Here is a 24,506-nt window from a genome sequence, read left to right as displayed (position 1 = left end):
TTGCTGTTTTGCTGACAGCAGGTGAATTTTAATTTGAAATAGCCTCAGCAGTTCTCACTTGTAAGTTATAAGGCAGAATCGTCTGTGCCCTCTGGTGAAGGGCGCGCTCGGCAGCCTGAGCAGAAAATTTGGCGTTTCAAGACGTTATGAAACCAGTTTGCGATCGTCCACTCAGCCTGTCAATGGCCGGCTGTGTTTCCTGCCATTGGACATCAGGAACCTCGTTATAATACATCTGGATATCATTATAAGACTAGCCTGCTGGACTCATCCTCCCCACTGGATCGTCCATTCACACCGACGTGTTTCACAACAGCATATATAAGGCATGCACTTGGCGGTCTGCACTTTGAGGGGAACTCGGAAGTGAGTACACAGTAATGTTGCGCAGCGCTTGCTCGGGTCGCCTGTTGGACTTCAAGGTAGAAGCGCATTGGAGGCATTGGGGCAAGGGCTGCCCTGCGGTTGAGGCAACTTAGGGTGAAGGCAAGGGCTGCTCTGCAATTGAGGTGACTTGAGGGTAGGGGCAAGGACTGGCCTGCAGCTGAGGTGACTTGGGGGTGGGGGCAAGAGCTGCCCTGCAGCTGAAGTGACTTGGGCGGAAGTGTAAGGGCTGCCCTGCGGTTGAAGCGATTTGGGCTAGGGGATAAGGGCTGCCCTGAAGTTGAAGCAACTTTGGGGGGTGTGGGGGGGCAAGGGCTGCTCTGCAAGTGAAGGGGGTGCACAAGCATGTGCAGGGTGGGGGAGAGGGAAGCGGCCACACATTAGGGAGATCTTGTATAATGTGACCATTCTTCTGCAGCTAAGACATTTCAGGTGCAGCCACTTTGACATGCATGGAGCCGGGTCTCTAGTTTATCTGCCCACTCAAGCAAAACAGAGGCATTAAAGTGCCATTAAGTGCTCCAGAGTTTTTCACCCCTAGGGCACAGACTGCAAACTAATGAGCATTTTAGTGGACTGCAGAGCTGTTGGACGACTGGGCACATTGTACAATCTGCTTGCTAAAGCTGGCCATGGAGCAGAGACTGGTGGAGGCACTCACAGCCCCTTGCAATGTCATCATCCCGGTTTGGACCGGTCTCCCCCATGGTTCAAGCTAACAGTGCAGCCAGGCAGTGTGGGTTAGGAGAATGCCTCCGCTTGAGCTAAGAGCACAGCATGCAGTCCAATGGGCAAAGCTGCCGCCAATCAGTGAGATGGGTGGAGTCTCGGGCTGCCGTGCAGCACTCTAAACTCTGGCCAGCATTCTCCAGGATGCGTTAAGGGGCCTTCAGACATAACCAAGAGAGATTCTTAGTACATCCATGCTAACCCACGCATCCCTTTCTTTCATCCTGCTGGAGGAGTATATCAGGAACATGGAGCCTGGTGGCCTAGCTGAATGCCTCGTGGCATATAGAAAGAAGACAACTGAGAAGAGAGCGACTGAGACTCCTGGCTGCGCAGAAGGAGCAGCTGGGTCTCCCGTACACGCCGCCAAAGAGCCACAGCGAGCTGTCGCTGGTTGGCACCTAGCTAGACCCAGAGTCTATAGGCGCCGCCTTTCATTCCTGCAGATGACCGAGAACCAGTATCGTCAAAGACTGCGCATGTCTAGGGAACTGGTCGGCCACATCTCCCAGCTGCTGCAGAATTTGGCGCATGGGGACATGGAGGGCATCTACCGCCAGTGGTCATGAAAGTAACCACAGTGCTCAGTTTTTATGCCAGTGGCTCTCTTCAGGGCTCCACAAGTGACCTCTGTGGGATATCTCAAGCCTCCACCCACAAGTGCATCCATGAGGTCACGGATGCCACCATCACGAGGGCACACAACTTTGTGTATTTTGCCCGGGACCAGGACAGCCAGGATGCAAGAGTGGTTGGATTTGCCCAGATCTTGGGTTTCCCACAGGTGCAGTGTGCCATCGACTGCACCCAAGTGGCACTCAGATCTCTGTTGCATATCCATTCACTGAATGTGCAGCTGGTGTGCAACCACCACAAATGCATCCTGCAGGTCGGCACACGGTTTCCAGGAAACATGCACAACTCCTACACCTCAGTTGGTCACAGATCCCTAACGTTTTCCAGGGCCCACAGAGGCTGCAGAAATGGCTCCTCGGGGACGAGGGCTACTCGCAGAGGCAGTGGCTGATAACACACGTGTGGCGGCCTCAGACTGCAATAGAGAGAAGGTATAACAAGGCTCAAGCTGCAACTCACAAGTTGGTGGAGCAAACCAACGGAATGCTGAAAATGAGGTTCCAGTTCCTGGACTGGCCTGGTGGAACGTTGAAATACAGTCCACAGAGGGTGTCACGAATCATCGGCACCTGCTGTGCCCTTTACAACTTGGCGCTGGAACAGGATGAGGAGCTGGCTGAGGAGGAGATTGAGGAGCTGGAGGTCTCCTCCCATGAGGAGGATGCTGACAGGGATGAGGGTGAGGTATTCCTTGGAAGACGAAGATGATGGCGATGAGGCCCTCACACTGGCCAGATGAGGCAGGTGCACTTGGGAGGCCCTCATAGCTGCTCAATTTGTGGAGGATGACGACACGCAGTGAGGACACACCATAGATCCTCACATTGCATCTATGAACGTTTGACTCCAATCTGGCTTATGGCATAATGCTCCTGTCATCGAGATGCAGTGGAGACCCTTATCGTCGCTTGATTGCAGGAGGACGATGACAACATAAAGTGAGAACACTCCATAGATCTTCACATAGCCTCTGAGAATGTCTGGCTGAGGGCAGCTCACTTACACTCTGTGATCAGGGCCATATCATAGAGACACACCCATGAAACTTTAGGAGCATTTGGTCCTTTGTCCGCCTTCAGCACCTGACCCCTTCAGGAGCACAGCATCAGTGGTCACAAATGCTGAAGAGATGGGGGCCAGGCTTAAAGGTGCTGAGAGCACACAGAGGCAATGACGGAACTTTGTGATGCATGCCCACTACATTCTGGCAGCAATGACAAGCACCATTGAGGTGCAGACATCATTAATATGCCCAGGAAGTGAGAGGCCGGACCATCACTTTGGTCTGAAGGCTGCACAGGGAAGAGGCCCTGGACTGAGATACCTGCCTTTCTTGTGCAGGAACTAAGGTTTCACATTTGAGTGACACGAACACTGCTCTTCAGGATAAGGAGCCATAGGCAGGGAGACATTCTCGGGAGTTTATTTACAATAATGAACAATAGGTACAAGTGATTAAGACCCATGCCCAGGCTGCGCAACTACATCTTCTATAGCCAAGTGGTTATGGTACTGGGTTTGTAATCCCAAGATCAAGAGTTCAAATCTCACAATGGCAAACTATGAAACAATGTAACTTCATCTGAAACAGATGGAAATGGGTTTGTACTCGAAAGAGTTACATCTTCTATAGCCAAGTGGTTATGGTACTGGGTTTGTAACCCCAAGATCAAGAGTTCAAATCTCACAATGGCAAACTATGAAACGATGTAACTTCATCTGAAACAGTTGGAAACGGGTTTGTACTCGAAAGAGTTACATCTTCTTATCCTTCCTAACCCTGCCACTACGTCTTGGTGCACCCCAGGCATCCACAGCAGAGGTGGAGGCAACTGCTGACTGCTACACCCTGTCTGTGATGAAGTAGGCAGGTGTCCTCTGGAGGACTGAGACCTGGAGGGCCCCAGCCTGCTTTCAGGGTAATGCTGTGTGACAGTGGCACCCTCCTCGACCTGTGGAGTTGGAGCTGCTAAGGTCAAAGGAAGAGGGGATTCAGATGGGCCGGACACTTCCGGAGTCGCCTGGATGGATGGCCCCGGGGTGTACATCTGCTGACCCTTCTCCATATGGGTGCCCAAGGGCCCCTGCCTGACTCCTTGTGGAGAAGTGGTAGCTGGAGTGAGATCGGGCTGCCTGGCAACCCTCTCGCGTACATACTGTTGAGGGTCAACTATGGCGTCAGCGATGGAGTTCAGCGCAGCAGTGCAGGAGCGACATCCTGGACCAAGGACTCCTTAGTGGCCACCGTCCTACCAGTGTTGACCTCAGTGCCTTGCAACGCCGGCACTATCACCTCAGACAGAAGGTGGACGACTCCTTCATTGTACCTTGCAATCTGAGGAGTGCCACGGACATCCCCTCCTGATGTTCCCGAGCTTGCCTTTGCAGCTCCAGCAACACTGACATGACCGAGTCCAGAGGCTCATCATCTGACTCAGACTCAGCAATGTTCTGGCCTCCAGCAATCCTCCGCATGCTGGGGTCCTGGGAAGTCCGTGCCTCAGCCTGCTGTGGATCAGAAAGTGCAATGTGCTCACCAGATTGTGATCCCAAGGCTACTCGAAAGCTAGATCCCACCGAGGTGTGTTTCTCTGCGCTGGTGGAGAGTGTGGGTGATCCCTGTGATGAGTCTTCAGGGAAGGTTTCAGCAGATTCCTCTTCTGAGCTTCCATCGGGGCTTGATTGGAGGCTCTGGGTCATGGACTGTCTTGGCAGTTTCCCAGGTGTGCCAGTGAAAGCAAGGAGAGATAATTAATGCATGGCAGTGGCCTGTGAAACAAGACACATCACTTAAGGCACGGTTGCCTGATGGATGTTGCACTGCTGGATCCTCACTTGGTAGAGCAGCGCCGAGCTCACCATCAGAACAAGAACAGTCCAGATCCTCACCAGCCAGCTGGATTGTTCCGTTTTCAAAGTCAATGAGGACCTTGATTTCAGGCATTCCTCCAGTCTGCAACCTCTCCCTTTTGTTGTGTGCCAGCTTGTCCTGAATGAAGACAGATGGAGAGAGTGTAAGCTGGATGCCTGCCAAGCCAATTGATAAGTATGCCTGGCATGTGTGAATGGTGAGTGGTCCCATGGACGGGATGAGGACAATGACTGTGTGTGTGAGTGAGTGAATGATGATGCCCTTTGAACTGGCAGTGCGTGAGATCTCTGTGGATATGTGATGGGTTTGTGAGTTGAGAATAATGAGAAGAGTGACTTACCCTGGAGGAGATCATTCATCATCTTATGGCACTGGGTGGCTGTCCTCTTTTGCAGGGCGTTGGTGCTGCCACCGCCTCTCAAGTCAGATTAGTGATGTCGCTGCCCATCCTGCAGCCAGACCAGACATCACGGCGAGCTTCCACTGCATCCAAAAGGCACTTGAGGGACCCGTCATTGAACATGGAGACTGCAGTCTTCTTGCGTTTCAGGGCCATGTCTTTTGTGTAGCAATCGTGGGCTGGAAGCACAGAGGTGTGCACGCGGCTGCACTTTAAATATGGTGCCCGGCGTGGTGAAGCAGTGAGGTGATGGCATGGCAGACAACTGAGAGCCCACCTACCATGGAAACAGCACATTTCCCAGGAATGCATAATTAGTGCCACGGGTTTGGGATGATACAGCATGAAAAGCCGTCATTGCAACTGACGGGTAGAAAAAACATTCTACCTACCCGCTACCGCACTTAGTGCAAATCTGGGATGATTCCACCCATAGTCTGGTTCTTTTAGCAAATGTGTAAATGAGATACACTTGTACCACCTTTATCCTAACAAATGGGCGGATAATTGTTATCTCATGGTTGAACTTGAATTGCAAATTGTGTAATGTATTTGCTGAGATTGTCAGTGCTCTCTATTGTCGCAAGGAAACTTCTGCCTTCCATACATACAAAGTTAAATGTGGAAATCTGGAATTTGCTGTCAGTGATACCCTGCTCCTCCACAGGGTGAGCTGTTGCAGACTTCACCAATGGAATGTGCACAGAAAACACTGTGATTGCATGAACTTATGTTATTTGCCGACTATTCTCATTCTAAAGACACGTGTAAAGGTTAGACCTTGGACAATCAGTAGTAACTGAGTTTTTAAGAGCATAGTAAGTGATAATTGCTGCTGAACATCCTTGTTTGCCCTGAAAAATTAATTTTACAAGTGTGGAGTCTTGTTCCCTCAGAATAAAATTAATGTTGCCGATTTTTGAAGAAGTAAAAGTTAAAATAATTTTAATTGTGTTTCTCTTTTATATCTTCCCATTAATCTCATGTGCTTTGTGTACAATGATTTTATTGTCATTTATATTTCCTGTATTTTGTTTCTTGCTTTGCAGTCTAGATGTCTCAATGAGGATTCTTCAACCTGTTTGGTTGAAGATCCTCCTGCTACCTATCCTGCTCACAGACATCAGAGATCAGAGATTTCTATCTCTCCGCCCCCCACACACACACCTTAAACCAGCTTATATTTCAGCTCTTTCCTGGACTCGAACTCAAGTTCTGTCGAAGGGTCATGAGGACTCGAAACGTCAACTCTTTTCTTCTCCGCCGATGCTGCCAGACCTGCTGAGTTTTTCCAGGTAATTCTGTTTTTGTGTTAGAGATCCTCTGTACTTGGCATCAAATTCAAACAGACAGCGGGTGACTAGAAGTCTCCACTGACAAGCCCGCTAAAAGTCTGTGGCCAACAGTACATGAGGTGAATGGCGCAAGCTGTTCCATTAATCTGGGCGAAATTGTTACGCAGAGAACAATAGCCATGAGTGCAAACCAAGGGAAAAAACCCTGGTTATTATATTTTATTTTTATGAATAAGATATATTAAGTTGCATTGTGTTTTATACTGTGAGACCCTGCTACCTCCTTTGAAATTTGGATTAAAATTGTCTGTTACTTGCATTCTTGTGAATTGTGTTGTGAAATAAGAAAAACAACTGAGCTGATGATTATTTTCAGTTCGTTGAATAAGAAAATGAACATACTTACCCCTGCCTTAGTGATGTACTATATACTTAGGAAGATTCATTAATTTGCATGTTCTACTTTATTATTTTACTTCCAACTCGCTTTACTATGTATAGGGCCCTGTTTCACAACCCACAAATAAATTTACTAATGCAGACATCCAGAAGATTCTTTAAAGTTTATAAATAGATGTAACTCAATTTTTAATGATCTAATTTTATTTCCAGAGATTCAATTGCCATTTAATGTAGTATATTGCATCATTATCATTGTTGTAAGCATCATGTCTGTAAATTATCCTTTGGTATCAAGGAATGGTGGTGGTTCTAGTTTATATGTGAACATAAATAAAATTCTGTCCAAAGCATATGTCTGGAAGAAACATTGCAGCAGATTTCCATATGGTCAGCCTTTGCTCTGGCATGATATACTATCTGATAATTCATTATGGGGAAAGGTTTACAATTCACTAGTCTCATTGTAACAAGAAGAAAATGTCAACCCATCTACAAAACATTTACAAGCCCTTCTTCTTTCTTGATTGAAAGTTCTAATTAAGTGGATACAGAAAATTAACTGAAATTAGCTGTCAGAAAGTCACATTTAAATGAATGATGAGCTGCTCCAGCAGTAAACATTTAAATGATATAAATTGCCATTTAAGTGTATGGTTTAATGTTTGTCATGCTTTAATGTGACATGAGACTGCAGTGGCAATCAAACAGCTTGTCCTGATTTGAACATATTGGAGGAGTTTTGTCTCTGTATGACTTTGTATTACATTGAGTATTTATTTTGGACTTTGCTTGTAGACTGTGTGTGTCTTCAAAAATGTGTGTGCATTTTAATGAAGCAGGTCAGAATTCGTTTTTTTTACCCCAGTGAGCACTTACTAAATAATGAATGTATTACATACTTAGCTATTGGTTTGCTGCACAAAAATTATCACCACAGAGACAACTTCTTGTACAGTTTTAGATATGGAATATATTTATATTAGTGGCAATTCAACATTCAGAGGTTTAAATCATAAAGCTGTTGCATTATTTAAATTATTACTTCATAAAAATATACCAGCAGAGACTTTCCATCTAATAATCTGGCTATTTTTCAATTATTCATCCTTTTATGTGAAAGTTATCGTACATCTAGGGCACATTGATAGGTTAATATGTGGGTAGATGGTGATTATTGGCACACAGATCAAAAACAAAACACCATACAACATAATCAAATTACCCTAAAAGACTCCTGAAACATATTTCCACCCTGTTTAATATCAAAAGAGTTATATAAAAAGTTACCTCCACAACTCCTGTGTTTAAAAAAAATGACAATACAGAAAGGCAAACTTAAAATCTTCACCAAATTTATTGCATTCGACAAAAATCCTGACCCTGCATGGCATACTAAGTCTTACTAGGGTAAGACTGCTGGAAGGATGGCATTCACTTTGCTCTTTCACTTGATTACATAAGAACGTAAGAAATAAGGGAATGAGTAGGCCATTTGGCCCATTAAGCCAGCTCCACCATTCAATAAGATCATGGCTGATCTCACTGTGGCCTTAACTCCACTTTCCAGCCTGTCCCCCCCTAACCCTTGACTCCCTTGTCAATCAAAAATGTCTAACTCAGCCTTGAATATACCTATTGAGGCAGCCTTCACTGCTCTCTGTGGAAGAGAATTCCAAAGACTAATGACCCCCATGGAGAAAAAATTCCTCCTCATCTCCATCTCAAATGGGAGACCCCTTATTTTTGAACTGTGCCATAAACACTGTCTACCTGTCAAGCCCCTTCAGAATCTTGTATGTTTCAATAGGATCCCTCATTCTTCTAAACTTCAATGAGCATAGGTCCAACCCGCTGAACATTTCCTATAAGACAGCCCCTTCATCCCAATAATCAGCCTAGTGAACCTTCTTTGATCTCCTTCCAAAACTGTTCACAGTACTCTAGTTGTGGTCTCACCAATGCCCAGTGCAACTGTGGTAAGACTTCCCTACTTCTATACTCAATCCCCTTTGCAATAAAAGCCAACATTCCATTTGCCTTCCTAAGTATTTGCTGTACCTGCATGTTGACCTTTTGTCATTCATGTACAAGGACACCCAGATCCATCTGTACTGCAACATTCTGTAGTCTCGCTCCATTTTAATAATATTCTGATTTTCTATTATTCTCACCAAAGTACCTTTCCAGAATCTTATGGAATTTTCGAAGATTACACCAATACATCCACTATCTCTCCAGCCACTTCTTTTGAGACCCTAGGATGCTGGCCATCAGGTCCAGGGGACTTTCCAGCTTTAAGTTCCATTAGTTTTCGCATTACTTTTTATTTAGTGGTGGCAAGACGTGAGGTAGCAACACTCTGATTTTGGGAAAGAATTTCACAGAGCAATGACATAGATACTCCTGCAGTGGTAGAGATTGCAGTGGCAACCAGCAAACCAGAATCAAAGGAGAGGAATACATGATGCGGGTTAAGATATGTTTCAATTGAAACTGATGATGTACAGTCTTTTGTCAGAGGTAGGGAATTAGAAGCAAATTAGTGCACTTAAAATCAATGATCATTCTCACCTGGGTGATGGGGTGAACATAATGACAGACAAAATGATTAGGCAGTAGTAACTCTTTCGAGTACAAACCCGTTTCCATCTGTTTCAGATGAAGTTACATTGTTTCATAGTTTGCCATTGTGAGATTTGAACTCTTGATCTTGGGGTTACAAACCCAGTACCATAACCACTTGGCAACTGAAAACTGGCAAAGAGTAATTATCTGAAATATTGAATTAGGCTGAAAAATGTACACGCCCATCTTCCAAATCAATTATCTGCCATGGCTAAAGTAATACAAAGTGGAATATCTCATATCATATACTGTTTCCATTATATTTATAAAATCAATATACCAAAGTGTATTTCTGGAAGTGCCAAATGAACAGAGTGTGTATTGACTGTGACAACCTTAGACCTGGAAGTAGTAACAGTAAAGAAAATTTGTAATTACTTTAAAATGTTTGAGGAATCTATAATTAGTTTGAATAGTGCTTGAATGGGATTTTTAAGAGTTTCTATGAATTGTAAAGGGATCAGCTATCATTTCTGGATAATAAATACTGGTCCTTGTGACCTGGCAACCCTTGACCTAGAAGCAGTACCCACTGAAAAGGAGCTAAAATACAGAGGCCATGTGGCAAACTGCAAAAACAGAGAGACCGAGAGAAGAGAAGAGAAGGTGCTAGAAAGAAGTGCACCACTGTGTAGAAGATTGCACGGGTGGAATCCTGTTTACACAGAAACTGTTGCCTATAGAGAATTATCTAAGACATTGAAGGAAAGGGACTGGAATTTGATTGGAAGAACTGTGTGTAAAAACTGAGACAGACGGAGTGGACTGCTGACTACCTCCATGAGATAGTCTTCATTGTATCTGCTATTTTACGTGTAATTTATGGTTCACACTAACCATGTCTGTTAATTCATGTTTAATTTGTGTTGATTCTGATTTGTGTTAAAGTTAGAAAAAGTGATATCTTGTCAGGTAATTTCTTCATTCAGGGGCTATTCAGTAAGTTTAGTTATTTTAGTTTACTATCCCAACAGGAATTGTAACATTGACTTAACTAAATGTGTCAATTCATGTGAAATTCTTTAAACTGCAAAATTACATGTGTGCGTTATAAGGTTTTATTAAAACAGCATCTGTAAAATTGGGATTGACCTATATAAAATTGTTTAGGCTTACTGTATGAAATTGACCTGGCCGTAATTACAGGGCAAATTTATTGTCTCAATTTATGTCATCCAAGTTCATTATTTAGGTTACTAACTTGATTTTATTTCCATGTGCCTATTATTTTTTGTGTTCCAAATTGGTTTGATTTGCGTATAAGCAAACTGAACTTTTATGTGGGACATTTTGCTATATAAACCTATACTGCTATTGTTGTAACTTTCTCTGAAGTCATAATCGGCATTTGGTATTGGAACTTTATGGTTGCTGGTCTTTAACATGTGACTGTTGGAACCTTCCCCCACAGCACTGTGTTAGATGGTCTGGCTGACGGATTCTGAAATAGCCAGGGCCAAGTTGAATTTAATAGTTGCACAGCTTTAGAATTCTCACTTACCCTCTGGTAGAAATGAATGCTTTGATTTTGTTGGCATCCCTGTGCTCTGGTTCTTACCAAAGCAGCATACCAGAAGTGTGCTAGCCATACCCAAGTTGAACAGTGACAATTAATCTGGCACATGACATACTCGTCCAAGCTGGGTCTAGCACCAGAAACCGGGCAGGACACTGGACTGCATGATAAGCAGCAGCAAGAGGGCTCCAAGGTCTGAGAATTCACCTGAAATTTGGAAAAAGCACACTTACCTTCAGACCTGTCTTCAACCTGCTGCGGTTCCCTGAAATGCAGTCCCCCAATGTCAGCATTGTGGCAAAATAAAAGCAAAATAATGCAAATGCTGGAAACCTGAAATAAAAACAGAGTTAACACCAAAGAGAAGCTCTGAAGAAGGGTCATTCAGATTCGAAACATGAACTCTGTTTCTCTCCCCACAGATGCTGTCAGACCTGCTGAGTTTTTCCAACGTTTTCTGCTTTTATTTCCGCTTTGTGCTACTGTTTCCAAATACCACATCACTACACAATAGGAAACTGTGATAGGAGGACTGGGAATGCTCACTTTCATAACAGCTTGGGCCCCTGGGACATTTTAAAAGGTTAACGTGTTGCTATTACACTTCTCCTCCATATGTTTTGACCTTTCCAGTCAGAATAGACTACTCCAGTGGAGAAGGCCAGGATAATGGACACCCAAGTTTCAGAACTACAGATACAATGGGCTGTCAATTAGTTGATAGTCCAAATACAGCTCAATCAAGGAGTGGATTAAATAAAATGTATCCATAGTTCATAAACTGAATAACACATCTGACACTAATGTTCCCCTCTTTTGCCGTTTGCAGGCTCTAGAGAGCGAATTTGTTTCCTGCCAGCTTCACCAGTGGATTGATCTGATTTTTGGATATAAGCAGCAAGGACCTGAGGCTGTTCGAGGCCTTAATGTCTTCTATTACTTGACCTATGAAGGAGCTGTCAACCTGAATTCTATCAGCGATCCAGTACTAAGAGAGGTAAGTCAGTGGTAAAAGATGGTGATATAATGCTTCAGAGAATAAACCAATAGATTTTTTTTGCCAGAATTACAGGAAACAAGTAGAAGCATGAGATATGAAAAGATTTAATCTTAATTCAGTCGTCTTTGGCTCACCAACTTATTTTAAGTAGCCAATGGAGCAAGTTTATTTGTTCTAAATTACCAATCAAAGTACAGATGTTTTCTCTGGATTTAATTTTAACTGTTTGCCTTATTGTGATGTTCAGTGACAGAAATCTTCAAAAATAGTACCTTAGACTTGCACCAAAGAGTTTTAGAATCTGTGACTGCAAGGTTGGTGAAAACAGGCCCATAGTTCTAATATACCTTCTGTTAAATGCCCTCAGAGACTTTACGATGCATGACAACTACACCATTACATATCAGGCTCCAGCACAGTAAAAGAGAGGGAACTTTTTAATCATTCAGGCTTTCAAATTTTTTTTCCAAAAGCAGCTATATATCTCTGATAATTGAAACCATATTAGAGAAAAAAAAATCTGAATGCACACCAGCCAGGCACCAGTTTGTGTGTACTAAAGCAGCTGACTTGCCTGAAGTCTGAAAAGTCATTTGTGCATTTGCTGTAAGTCAAAACTTCTAAAGCACTTTCAAGCAATGCTTGTGCATATAATGTCATCTGAGTTGCAAAACACTATATGTGGAAGTAGCTTTAACAATTTTTGTAACATTTCAGCATCTTTGACTGCTGTATTTCTACACACTGCTAAAGTGCTGGTCAAAGCTTTTGAAACTCTTGACAAAAGAACTTTGACTGATACTCCTTTTTAAAGAAATTCAGTAGTAACTTAGCATCTATTATTTTTCTTTCTGTTTCTTTTTTTTATTAATATATGCTGATTGCTTCTTTGAGGAGAAATTGGCTTGGATGAATCACAAAATGGAGCAAGCAGCCGTTAACCCAGAGTGTCTTAGACGCTATATATTATTTGAACTGTGCATATTAATTTAACTCTCTCAAACTGGAGGCTCAGTAATTCCTACTAGCCAATTACTAGCCTATAAAAACAGACAGTAAGAGCTTCTTTAAATATATAAAAAGGAAGAAAGGGGCCAAAGTGAACATAAGCCCCTTAGAGAATGAGGCTGTGGAAATAATAATGGGAAACCAGGAAATGGTAGAGGGGTTGAATAAATACTTTGCTTCAGTCTTCACGGTAGAAGATACTAATAGCATTCCAAAAATACTAAATAATCAAGGGGCAAAAGGGAGGGAGGAAATAAATACAATCGCTATCACTAGAGAAAAAGTACTAGGGAAACTAATGGGGCTAAAGGCCGATAAGTCACCTGGAGCTGATGAGTTTCATCCTAGGATATTAAAGGAAGTAGCTACAGAAATAGTGGATGCACTGGTAGTCATCTTCCAAGAATTCTTAGATCCTGGAAATGTCCCAAAGAATTGGAGAACGGCCAATGTGACACCCTTATTCAAAAAGGGAGGGAGACAAAGAACAGGTAACCATAGGCCAGTTAGCTTAACATCTGTCATTGGGAAAATGTTAGAGCCTATTATAAAGGGTGCGATAGCAGAGCATTTAAAAATACATAATCCAATCAAGCAGAGTCAGCATGGCTTCATGAAGGGCAAATCATGCCTTACAAATTCATTAGAATTCTTTGAGGAGGTACCAAGCAGGATAGATAAAGTAGATGTAATATATTTGGATTTCCAAAAGGCGTTTGATAAGGTACTGCACATAACGCCACTTAATAAGATAAGAGCCCATGGTGTTGGGAGTAGAATGTTAGCATGGATAAAGGATTGGCTCACTAGTAGAAGACAGACAGTTGAGATGAGGGGGCATTTCCAGGATGGCAGCCTGTAACTAGTAGAGGGATCACAGGGATCAGTGCTGGGACCTCAATTAGTTACAATATATATTAATGACATAGTTGAGGGAAGTGAATGTACTGTCGCCAAGTTTGCAGATGACACAAAAATAGATGGGAAGGCAAGTGGTGAGGATGACACAAGGAGTCTACAGAGGGATATCAACAGGCAGATGGAATATAATGTTGGAAAATGTAAAGTTATACACTTTGCAAGAAGAATAGAGGAGCTGAATATTATTTAAGTGGAGAAAGACTGCAGAAAACTACAGCACAGAGGGATTTGGGAGTCCTCGTGCATTAATCACAAAAAGCTAACGTACAAGTTTGACAGGTAATAGGGAAGGCAAATGGAATGTTGGCCTTTATTTCAAAGGGAATGGAGTATAAAAATAGGAAAGTCTTGCTAAAGCTGTACAAGGCACCAGTTTGACCACATTGTGAACAATTTTGGCCCCCTTATCTAAGGAAAGATAAACTGGCATTGGAGGCAGTCCAGAGAAGGTTCACTAGGTTGATCCCGGGTGTGGAGGGATTTTTTTTATGAGGAGAGGTTGAGTAGGTTGGGCCTGTACTTATTCAAGTTTAGAAGAATGAGTGGTGACCCTATTGAAACATATAAGATTCTTAGGGGGCTTGACAAGGTAGATGCTGAGAGGTTGTTTCCCATTGTAGGAAAGTCTAGGAACAGAGGGCATAATCTTAGGGTAAGGGGCACCCATTTAAAACAGAGGTGAGGAGGTATTTCTTCTCTCAGAGGGTAGTCAACCTGTGAAATTCTTTAGTGCAGAGAGCTATAGCGGCTGGGTCGTTAAGTACATTCAAGGCTGAGATAGACAGATTTTTAAACAGTAAGGGAACCAAGGGTTATGGGGAAAAGGCAGGAAAGTGGAGTTGAGGAATATCAGATCAGCCATGATCTCATTGAATGGCAGAGCAGACTCATGAATGGCCCACTTCTGCTCCTACGTCTTATGGTCTAATTCTCCCAATACTGCTATATATTTCGATGAAAAAAATATCTTAATTGATCTTTCAAAAGGGATAATGATATTCAGACTCTGAGAGATATTTGAGAGAGTCTGGAAATTCTTTTCACTTGCAAGCGTAGGAACTGTGAATATTTTTCCCTTGGTCTGAATACTGATAATGTTGTTTTGGAAAAGAATAGTAGAGAGACCTAATCTGATTCACCATTATTTTTATAAAGCTTCAGTAATTGTTTGTTGGTGACCATGTGATATTTTGACGCACTCATGGAGTAAATGACATAATTTAGAAAGCTGACCTGAGAGAGGTTTAAATGAATGGTATTATTTTATTTTGTAAGATCGTTACCATCCCCCTAATGCTAAGTCTATTATTTTGATCATAGGTGGATTTTCGCAGCTTTCTAATTTTCATATATGTGCAGTATTGAGATTGAATTAAATTATAAGCAACATGTCACATTTGAGTTGGTACTGATATATGTTCATTCAAGGGCGAAAGAAAAAAAAAATTAAGGATATCCCAAGATGCTCTGCAGATAATGAGGCACTTTTGAAGCAGAGTTATTATTGTAATATAGGGAAAACTAGAAACCAATTTGTTCATAACCAGATCTCAAACAGCAAAGAGATAAATGACCAGTTAACCTCTTTTAGTGATGTTGATTGGGGGAATAATTTTTTCCAGGATAAGAGATGAGGATGTGAAAACATCTGTTCAGGGACTAAATTTAAAAAGTTCATCTAAATTTGGAATACTACTTTGAAATACCATTGTCATTTATATGAGCGATTTCAGCCAAAAGAGTTTTACAATTTTGAGCTTTTATTGTGAGAGCTTAAACATAAACTTTTAAAAAATTAATGTTTAAAATTTCCTTATTCCTATATCCAAGGGATGCATAGAACTCCCTAACTTTAGGCCACAGTCACAATTCCAAACACTCAAAACTTTTCTTTTTAACACAAGCAGACACACTATAAATTAAGAAGCAAATGCAAACAAATCTAAAAACATCAAATCATGAACGTAATCATTTAGCATCACAAATGAACATCTGAAGACAATGTAAGATAACCAAACACCTCCACTTCCTTTCTCCAGGTGGGAACTGGAAATGTAATAAGTGCCCAGCAGGTCCATCAGCATCTGTAAAGAGGAAAAATAACAATATTTTAGGTGTATACCCTTCATTAGAATGGTATTCTTTCTTGAAATGCAACCATAAACACCACCCTTCCTACCTTTTTTCTTGAAGTATGAGCACTCACTTTTTAAAAAAATGTGGAGAAATCGATCCCTTGATACGTTTAGCTAACAACAATCTATCTCAGTCTTGAAAGTTCCAATTGTCCAACATTGAAAGAATGATTCGCTTCATTGACATATTATTGTCAAGTAACATAACCTGAAGTTTAAAGTCTGCTATAGTTTTCATTTCATTGGAGCTATAACTTCCTCAGCAGTTAAGCTTTGTTCTAAATTTTGCATTAACCTGGAGAACAGAAAATTTGATGAAATGATAACTAGCAACCCAGCAATTAATGTTGGTAACTTAAGTTGAATGCCATGAACCTGCTCGTGTCTCAAACTGCATGTGACCTCCTGACTGCTAACATGACACATTCAGATAAAATGCCAACACACCAATGGGCCCCTCAAGAAGGTATGATGGAATAGTGAATTATCACTAAATACTCATCCATTCTTCACATTCCTGCTTATAGGGCTTGTTTTGTAATCAGTTAGATTCCAATGCAACATGGCATGGCATATTCTAACTCTTTTCTTTTGCTAGTATACCATTGATAGAACTTTAAATTGCTGTTGGAGGCAAGACCAGGGGCGGGAATGTCTGAACATTGACATTGGAGAGCAGTGCACTGGGTTACCAGCATGTTCCCAAATCTGGGCCATTTTGTTCCGGCTGAAGGGGGAGGAGCGGGGTGATGGCTACTCGTCCAGAAATGGCAGATAGCCAATTAAATGGCCTATTAAGATTACTCAGAAAAAGCCAACTGCAATTTTACAGTTGACTTATAGGCTCCTCCGCTGGTGCTGAAACATGACCATCCTGCTAGGCCCCCCACATCTTCCATGGATGTTTGATAATAGCTGTGGCCGCTGACTGTCCAGTGGACAGTGGGTTGCCTGGCAGCTGTGGCTTTCACTCTTAAATGCGTCAGCAGCTCACACCTTGGATGGTGGGACTCTCGATATGTCATTGCATGAAGGGCCTTCTATTGTCCCTCCAGCCTTGGGAGTGCACCCCCACCCCCGCCACTCTGCTGCCCTTAGTTGGATGCTGAGTGCAGTCTCTGACTACTGGTTGATCATGTTCGGCATCTGACATCGGTCGGAACCCAGGAATTCTCCCACCATCAAATTCCTGATCCAAAAGGTCTTAAATACAAGAAGCAGGCAACTGGAGTGGAATCAAGAGAAGGTACATTCGGTGGTGCAGGGCCCTATTAGTGTTTAAAAAGTGATGACATAATGTTACAGAGAAAGAACCAACAGGGTTTTTGTGGCCAGAATTACAAGAGAAAAGCAGAAGTATGAAAAATAAAATTTCAGTGAACCAAGTAGGTGTCTCAAGAAGATTTGATGGAACAGCTAAATACTCAGCCATTCTTCCTATTCTTGCTCATAGGACTTGTTTTGTAATCAGTTAGATTCCTATGCAGTCTGGTGTGGCATATCCTTACTCTTTTCTTTCACTTGTATTCCATTTGTTTGACCTTAAATACAAATAATAGGCAGCTGGTTTGGAATTAAGACTGAAATCAAAAGAAAATGTACAGTAGGTGGTGCAAGGCCCACCTGGGGAATAATGAGGTTGTATAATGAGCTTCCGTGCTATATCCTTTCTTTTCAATGGGTGCCCTCATTATAGGATTGCATGAAGCCTTTTTATGAAATGCGAGTTTAAATATCGAATTTTACAAAATTAGATTATTTCCTGATAAATTTCAGCTGTCATGAAGACTGTATTCTGAGGGATGAAGAAAGCTTTTACTGACATCAGGCAATTAATTGCATGCATGTTATCCATGGCCCAATGCAAGAGGATAGTAACTTTCTTACAGTTTGTACATAAAAAACATATTATGAAGACTTCAGATCCAAATGAGTCCAATATAAGTCCTAATTTCCTTGCACAAAACAGCTCCTATTTAATACCGTGAAATATTCATGGTTTGCTTGTATTGTTAATTGATTACAGTCATTGGGCATTGATCTAACCAGTTAATAGCAAGAAAAGTGTGGTGCCTTCTATTTCATCCTTAATCATGTCTTTACCTATTATCTGCCAGGAAGTGCCTTGGGATGTTTTACCATTGGCACTATTTAACTATTAGTAGTTAAAGATACTATATAAATGCAAGTTATTTTTGTTTCCTACATGACACAATTCTTAAAAGTTTATGCATTTTATTGACCATGCTTTATATGTTTAAACGTAAGTCATTCAGTCAATAAAAGTTGTGCAATTGTTTGGTAACTCCCATCATGAATGGCCATGTATGTCAAAGGAATTAGTAAATTAATTATATCAAGGGTAATTTTAATTAACTTAACGATTCCCATTGAAAAATGTGCAATGTCTGAGACAGACTTTTGCTGCCATGATTTTTTTCTATGCAAGTGTTTCTTTTTACTTTTTCAGCATTGCTTTCTATTTTACTTCAAATATTGTTCCCATGAATGCTGTTTTAAATTGGCAAAGCCTGTGACTGATCCCTTGAGACCAGCTGTAGTGGAATCTGTTCTTAGCCAAAGCATTCTCTGTATCTTTCCCTTATTAAGATCCAAATCCAGTAGTAATTTGACATCAGTCATATGAAAGTAGGTAATAAAACACTAGGTGACTTGAGTGATTTTTAATTTGAGAAATGTTAAATGATCATATATTAAATGCAGAATTGCAGTTTTAATGTTTTCTTACAGTTTACATCTCTGTGACACAACAACCCAATTTACAAAATGAAGCCTATAAAGTGTGAATTCATAGCTAGTTGCACGATCTGTACATCCTCATTTATAATGTGAGCTTTACCCTGACTTGACATTTTAAAACCATTTGAAGAATTAGATTAAACAGAAAATTAACCAATTTAACCTAACATGTCATTAGCTCCAAAAAGCATGGCTTTTCTCTGGCTTGGAAGAATAGTCAGATCTGTATTTTCAAAACATTTATTCTGAAGATTGGGATATTCATAGCATTAACAGCATTATGAAGCATTTTGATCATATGGGCTGAAGTGGTTTAAGAAGAAACTGGCAAAAGGTAACTAAGGATGAGCAATAAATACCAGCCTTGCCAGTTGAGCCCACCTCCTGAAAATGAGTATGATAGGAAAAGAACTAACCAAAACTTGTGTGATGCACTGATAATGTTAGTGTACTTAATTAGAGCTGGATTAAGAATTTTTTGGTCCCTGGGCACCATGAACATTTGGAGCCACACACCCTTTGCTCCCCACTCCTTGCCCCCCACTCCCATTCATTAAATGAAAGTCTGGCACTTCCAGCTCTCTATCTCCTGAGCCTGTTATGTTTCTAGTTCCTAGATTGATGACGTCTTTGTAAGGAATTTTCTTGGAATTGGTGCACAGCAGCAATGTTAGGTAACAATTATTAACATTTCCAGCCTTGCTTCTCCCTCATTCACGATGATGCTGTTAATGAATGTGAATGATTGTTAATTGTATATTTATTGTGTTTAATTGTATGCAGGAGGTGGGAATTAACTGGAGATTTACTATGCCTCTCTTATTAAGAACAGACTGAAACGGAGGTTGTGGGGTTAGGAGGTGCACATTTTATCATGTGTATCTTTGAATAAAAGCTTATAAAAATGTGTAAAGATTTACTCTAGTTTTATCCTTCACCACTGGACTTTCTAGAATAGAATAGGTCAAAGTGCCAGGGGGAGGCTTTAGTGGGTGCAGTGTGTACCCTACACCACATTCAAGTCACTCACCTAACTCTTGCCTTGCGTTTGGACTGCTATTACTGTTGTTGGAGCAGTGGCAGGAGAACAGAAAGGACTAAGGGTGGAGGGAGGTTCCAGGTGGAATCTCCTCTTTCCTGGGCCCTATATATACCATTAATGCGCCCCTGGTCATATTGAAGGGATCTATTTTGTGCTGCATATGACTATTTGTTTCAGATCAAAGTTGACAATGCAGGCTCATCAAGATTAATTCAGCTGATTGTATCAACTCAGTTAAATTCATGATTGTTTTTACATAAATGAGTGAAGATTGAGTTCTAAAAGATGCACAGTTTATCCAATGTGTTTCAGCGTTTAACACAAAGCAAGCTAAATGAGCCATTGTTTTGCCAAAACTAAGGGGTCCTTTAATAGGCTTTGAAGAAATGTCATACTTTTCAAATTGTATTTTTATGGCTTTTCTATTGGAAACAGTAAAGTAGGGTTAGATTCTAAGAAACATTATTGTATCCTTATGGATTTTGCTATGCTGAGTTTCAATACAATCCCTCTTCCAATTTTAAATGGTATGAAGTTGATGGAGGTTAATGTCCATGCTATATTTATGGTTAAATAATACTTTTACAAACCAATGTATGATGTGGCTTCATTAGCAGTAAGCTTGATATAATAATAATCATATTCAAAGTAGGATAAAAAATCTATGTCAATAATAAGTGTGAATAAACAAAGATCTCTCTGCAATGTAGGACCGCAAAGAAAAGCAAGAAATATTTAGGACCAGATTTTGGAAATTGGATTTGGGATTTTTTTCACACCCATATCCTCACTTATGTATCTTGAAAAGAAATTGATCAATTTTCATTGATCATTTTATTTCAACATAAACCAATACAGTAAAACTTAAGAACATTTGGTTGCAATTAATCACATTTGGATAAATGAGTTTGAGCTATTTTCTCAATTGTTAATCAGGAATCAGCAACATTAGGTTAATTACAGGAAATGTGGCTACCGCTTTTTAACTCAGTTGAGGTTTAGCTGAGACAGGGCATGAGTACTGATTGGAATCAAGTTGCATTGTAAGGATTTTTGAAGTTGGGCTGACATTTTTCCCCATTGCTTAAACTCTCTAGCAAATTTTATCTATTAGGCATATCTTACATGATCATCTTCTGGTAAGTTTGAACTAAAACCAGTTGCATTACTGCTACTTTCATTTAACTCTTTCAAAAAAAGTTAACATGCAGGTGCAGAAGTAATTAGGAAGGCACATGGTATGTTAGCCTTTATTGTAAAGACTCTCCTATGAAGGGAGTTTGAGTAAAATGATCTATATTCTCTGGAATTTAGAGAAATGAAAGGTCATCTCATAGAAATGTATAAAATTCTGAGAGGGCTTGACAGCTTAATTGCTGAGAGGTTGTTTCTCCTGGCTGGAGAGTCTAAAACTAGGGGATCAGAAACTCAGGACAAGGGGTCAGCCGTTTAAGGTTGAGGTGGAGAGAAATTTCTTCACCCAGGGGTTGTGAATTTTTTGAATTCTCTATCCAAGGCTGTTATACATGCTCAGTCATTGTGTATATTCAAGGCTGACATTGATAGGTTTTTGGACACCAAAGAGATCGAGGGACATAGGTATAGGGCAGGAAAGTGGAGTAGATGTAAAGGTTCCACATGATCTTATTGAATGGCGGAGGAGGCTCGATAGGCTGTATGGCCTACTCCTATTTCTTATGTTTTTATCTTAAAGCAAAATCACGTCATTCTCCTTTGTACTGAAAGGGGCAACAAATCATACATGTTGAGTTATTAGAGAGAAAATACATTTTATAATGACAACAACTTAGTTTCAGCTTTACTTTAGTTAGAATGGTTGTTATTTTATAAAATCACAGTGTTTCTTATGAATCAAAACATAATGCTGAAATCATTCGGTTTAGTGATGTGGATGAGACCTACATATTGATTCTTTCTCTGCTCTCTATGTTAAAAATTCTAAATGCTGTTACATTGGTGTGGCTGTTAGTGCAGCCTTGACAAGATTTGTTTAAGAATTTATAACTTCCAAAGGATTTCTTAAATAATCAGATATCAGTGCTGCCTTTTGTGCCTGCAAGTGACAGAACCATCGTTATGACAAGTGCAATGGTTTACAGGTGTGATCTAACTTCTATTGAAGTTATAGACTGAAATTTATACAAACTAAATCAAAGTGTTTGAAAGCCCAAAATTAACCACTTAGTATAATATGTTTTTATCTTCTAGTTAGTGTCATTGGTATAGAAGGTACAATCCTTTTCTTATGTTGGGCAGGTGGGTGTGGAACCATAGCTGCAGTCTCCAGGGTAAAGATAGAAATCAAGTATTTAGAAAACAATGTCAGTGAGTTGTAAATTCATCATACTTTGTATGGTAGGGATGACTGAAATCTTTGTAGAATTTATAAACAACTGCTGGAGCATTACTTGCCAGATGGCTGCATGTTCTAAGGCATGGGGCAGAATAATAAACTTAGCACCAAAATGCTTAGGAACAACTGGGGTGTGTCAGGCTTTGTTACTACTTTGCTCACTACTAATGGATTGTTATACTTTTTTAAACATAGCTAGGACAACTGATTTGCTGTGACATAGCATGGCATACTTTGGCAGAAACTGTGAATATATCTATATTTGTCCAGATACATAACACTTTTGTTTAAAAATTTGGAAAATGGAGGTCACTGTTTTGTTTTTGGTCTAGAACATATAGTATTCAAAAACTATTTAAATTCTAATCTATAATTTGGCAACTTTATGAAAAAGTGTGTTTTGTTTGAAGAGTGATTGCAAACAACCTTGAAGTATAAAACGTTCATATGGTAAGTTTTTGGCCTCAAAAGTTCCATGAACAAACCGATGATTGCAATCTTTTTCCTTTTGATGCTGATCAGCCAGTTAGGTTCGATCAAATCCATCAGCTAAGATAATCTCTGTATTTTGAAAATATGGAAAAGCCTCTAACATTCTGAGTGAAATTGTTTCTGCTGTGACTGGCTGGTTTCCTTCAGATTGGCAGCTGGGATATATTATACCAGACAGACAGCTGTAAGGCTGTAGCTGAAGTGAGCATGTTCAGCAATGTCTACATTTTAATAGGTTTGGAATGTATTGCCTCACATTATGTTAGTAAGAAGGGCCCTGGTGGGGAAACCATTGCAAGTTTTTACAGATGATGATTACTTCCTGTTTTTCTCCTTGGCAGCCACAAAAATTAGGTTTTATGGAGTAGCTCTAATAATGGGTCAGGCCATGGGGAGTTCTTTTGTTTGACAATATATCTATGCTTTGTAAAGAGAAGTGTTATTGTATTAACGTTATGAGCTATATATATATATATATATTTTAAATTGTCAAATATTTTATTACCACTGTTGCTCCTAAAAAAAACTCTGGCTCATCTTTTGTTTGTCCACAGTCTAATTATTATTAATTAAATATAGACTGGCCCAATTTTCTTATGTCTCATTTACTAACAATACTAATCAATTTTAGATTTGCTGTTGAATGATCACGCTCCGTTCACAATACTGTTAACATTTACTTTTCCTAAGTTGATGGGTTCATTCTACAAGGTATTTTTAAATTGGAAAATATTAATTTTTAATTTTAAGGATCACAACCTAATTAACCTACCAGGTGTCATTCTCTTTAGCCCTTTCCTTTTATGGGGCAATGACATTTCCAATCAAAAAATGCGCTTTCTCCTCATATACACTTAACACAAGTATATTTACAGGCAGAATTTTTACTGTAGAAGAATGTGTGTGTTGAAACAACATATTGAATTATGTTGAAAAGCTTGACAATCCAGGTAAAGAGCAAACTGGTTAATTCAAATAGCATAATTGCCAGGAGTCAATTAAGCAGGATCTTTTTTTAAAAAAATCATATTTAAATTTCACTAAATAGAGACTTCGTTGCAGATTGCAATTAGTTTGAGCACATAACAACAACACCTCACATTTATATAGCACCTTTTAATGTAGTAAAATCTCCCAAGGCATTAAACTCTAGTACTGTTGTTTTTCCCCCATGATCTCAAAATAATTAATACAGGAGTAAGTTTATTTGGGAAGAAGTAGTTAAGTGTAAGAGAGGGAAATGACTGCTAAGATGTCTTTACCAATAAATTGTTCTGTGCAATTTCTATCCTAGCCTTAAAATTTAATAACCTTTTTTTTGAGCTAATTACAGATATAAATAATGAGTTTTAATTAACAGGAATTAGCAGTTAAGTACAGCTGTGTTTTGATGAAAGCATAATCTTATTGCCAAGAAATGTTTTCTGCTTGAATTAGGAGCTTTATAAATTAAGAATTAAAGTAGCCACATCTTAACCTTACAATTCATTCAGTCATTTATCCTGCAGTTCAGTCTAATCCAAAATTACAGAAGGTGCATCATGAAATCTATTTTATGCAAAAGTGGTTAGGGTCCTAAATATCATGCTATCTATTTAGTATAGTCTATCATCAGCTTGATTAATCTCTTCAGTATTTAAAAAAAAAATCTAATTGTGTAATTATTTATTGTAGGATAATTTTTTATTAACATGTGCCTGAATGAGGATTGTTCAACAGCACAAATGGGATTTGATTTAGTGTTTTATGTTTAGGTTAATTATACATTTATCTGGAGTCAATTGTATACTAGAAAAAGGCTAAACTGCATTTTACAGAGCATATGTAGTTAGCATTGTTTATTTTAAATGAAATTAAAGTTTCCCAGAGCGATTACAAGTAGAAACCTCAAATTGTGTTGCATGTACTTTTTTAA

At 40.1% G+C, this 24,506-nt stretch overlaps 1 protein-coding gene across 2 annotated transcripts in view; it reads left to right on the top strand.

Annotated features, from left to right (window-relative positions):
- Positions 1-24,506, top strand: part of lrba (LPS responsive beige-like anchor protein) — a 917,803-nt gene that overhangs the window by 785,824 nt on the left and 107,473 nt on the right. For both annotated transcript variants that reach the window (XM_041200623.1, XM_041200530.1), the window contains exon 47: positions 11,689-11,856. In XM_041200623.1, coding sequence (XP_041056557.1) covers positions 11,689-11,856 — 168 coding nt within the window. The remainder of the gene's footprint in view (positions 1-11,688; positions 11,857-24,506) is intronic.

This window comes from Carcharodon carcharias, chromosome 1, assembly GCF_017639515.1.
Source record: "Carcharodon carcharias isolate sCarCar2 chromosome 1, sCarCar2.pri, whole genome shotgun sequence".
Taxonomy (NCBI): domain Eukaryota; kingdom Metazoa; phylum Chordata; class Chondrichthyes; order Lamniformes; family Lamnidae; genus Carcharodon; species Carcharodon carcharias.
The sequence above is the reverse complement of the archived record's forward strand: the minus strand, read 5'-3'. Positions and strand labels throughout refer to the sequence as shown.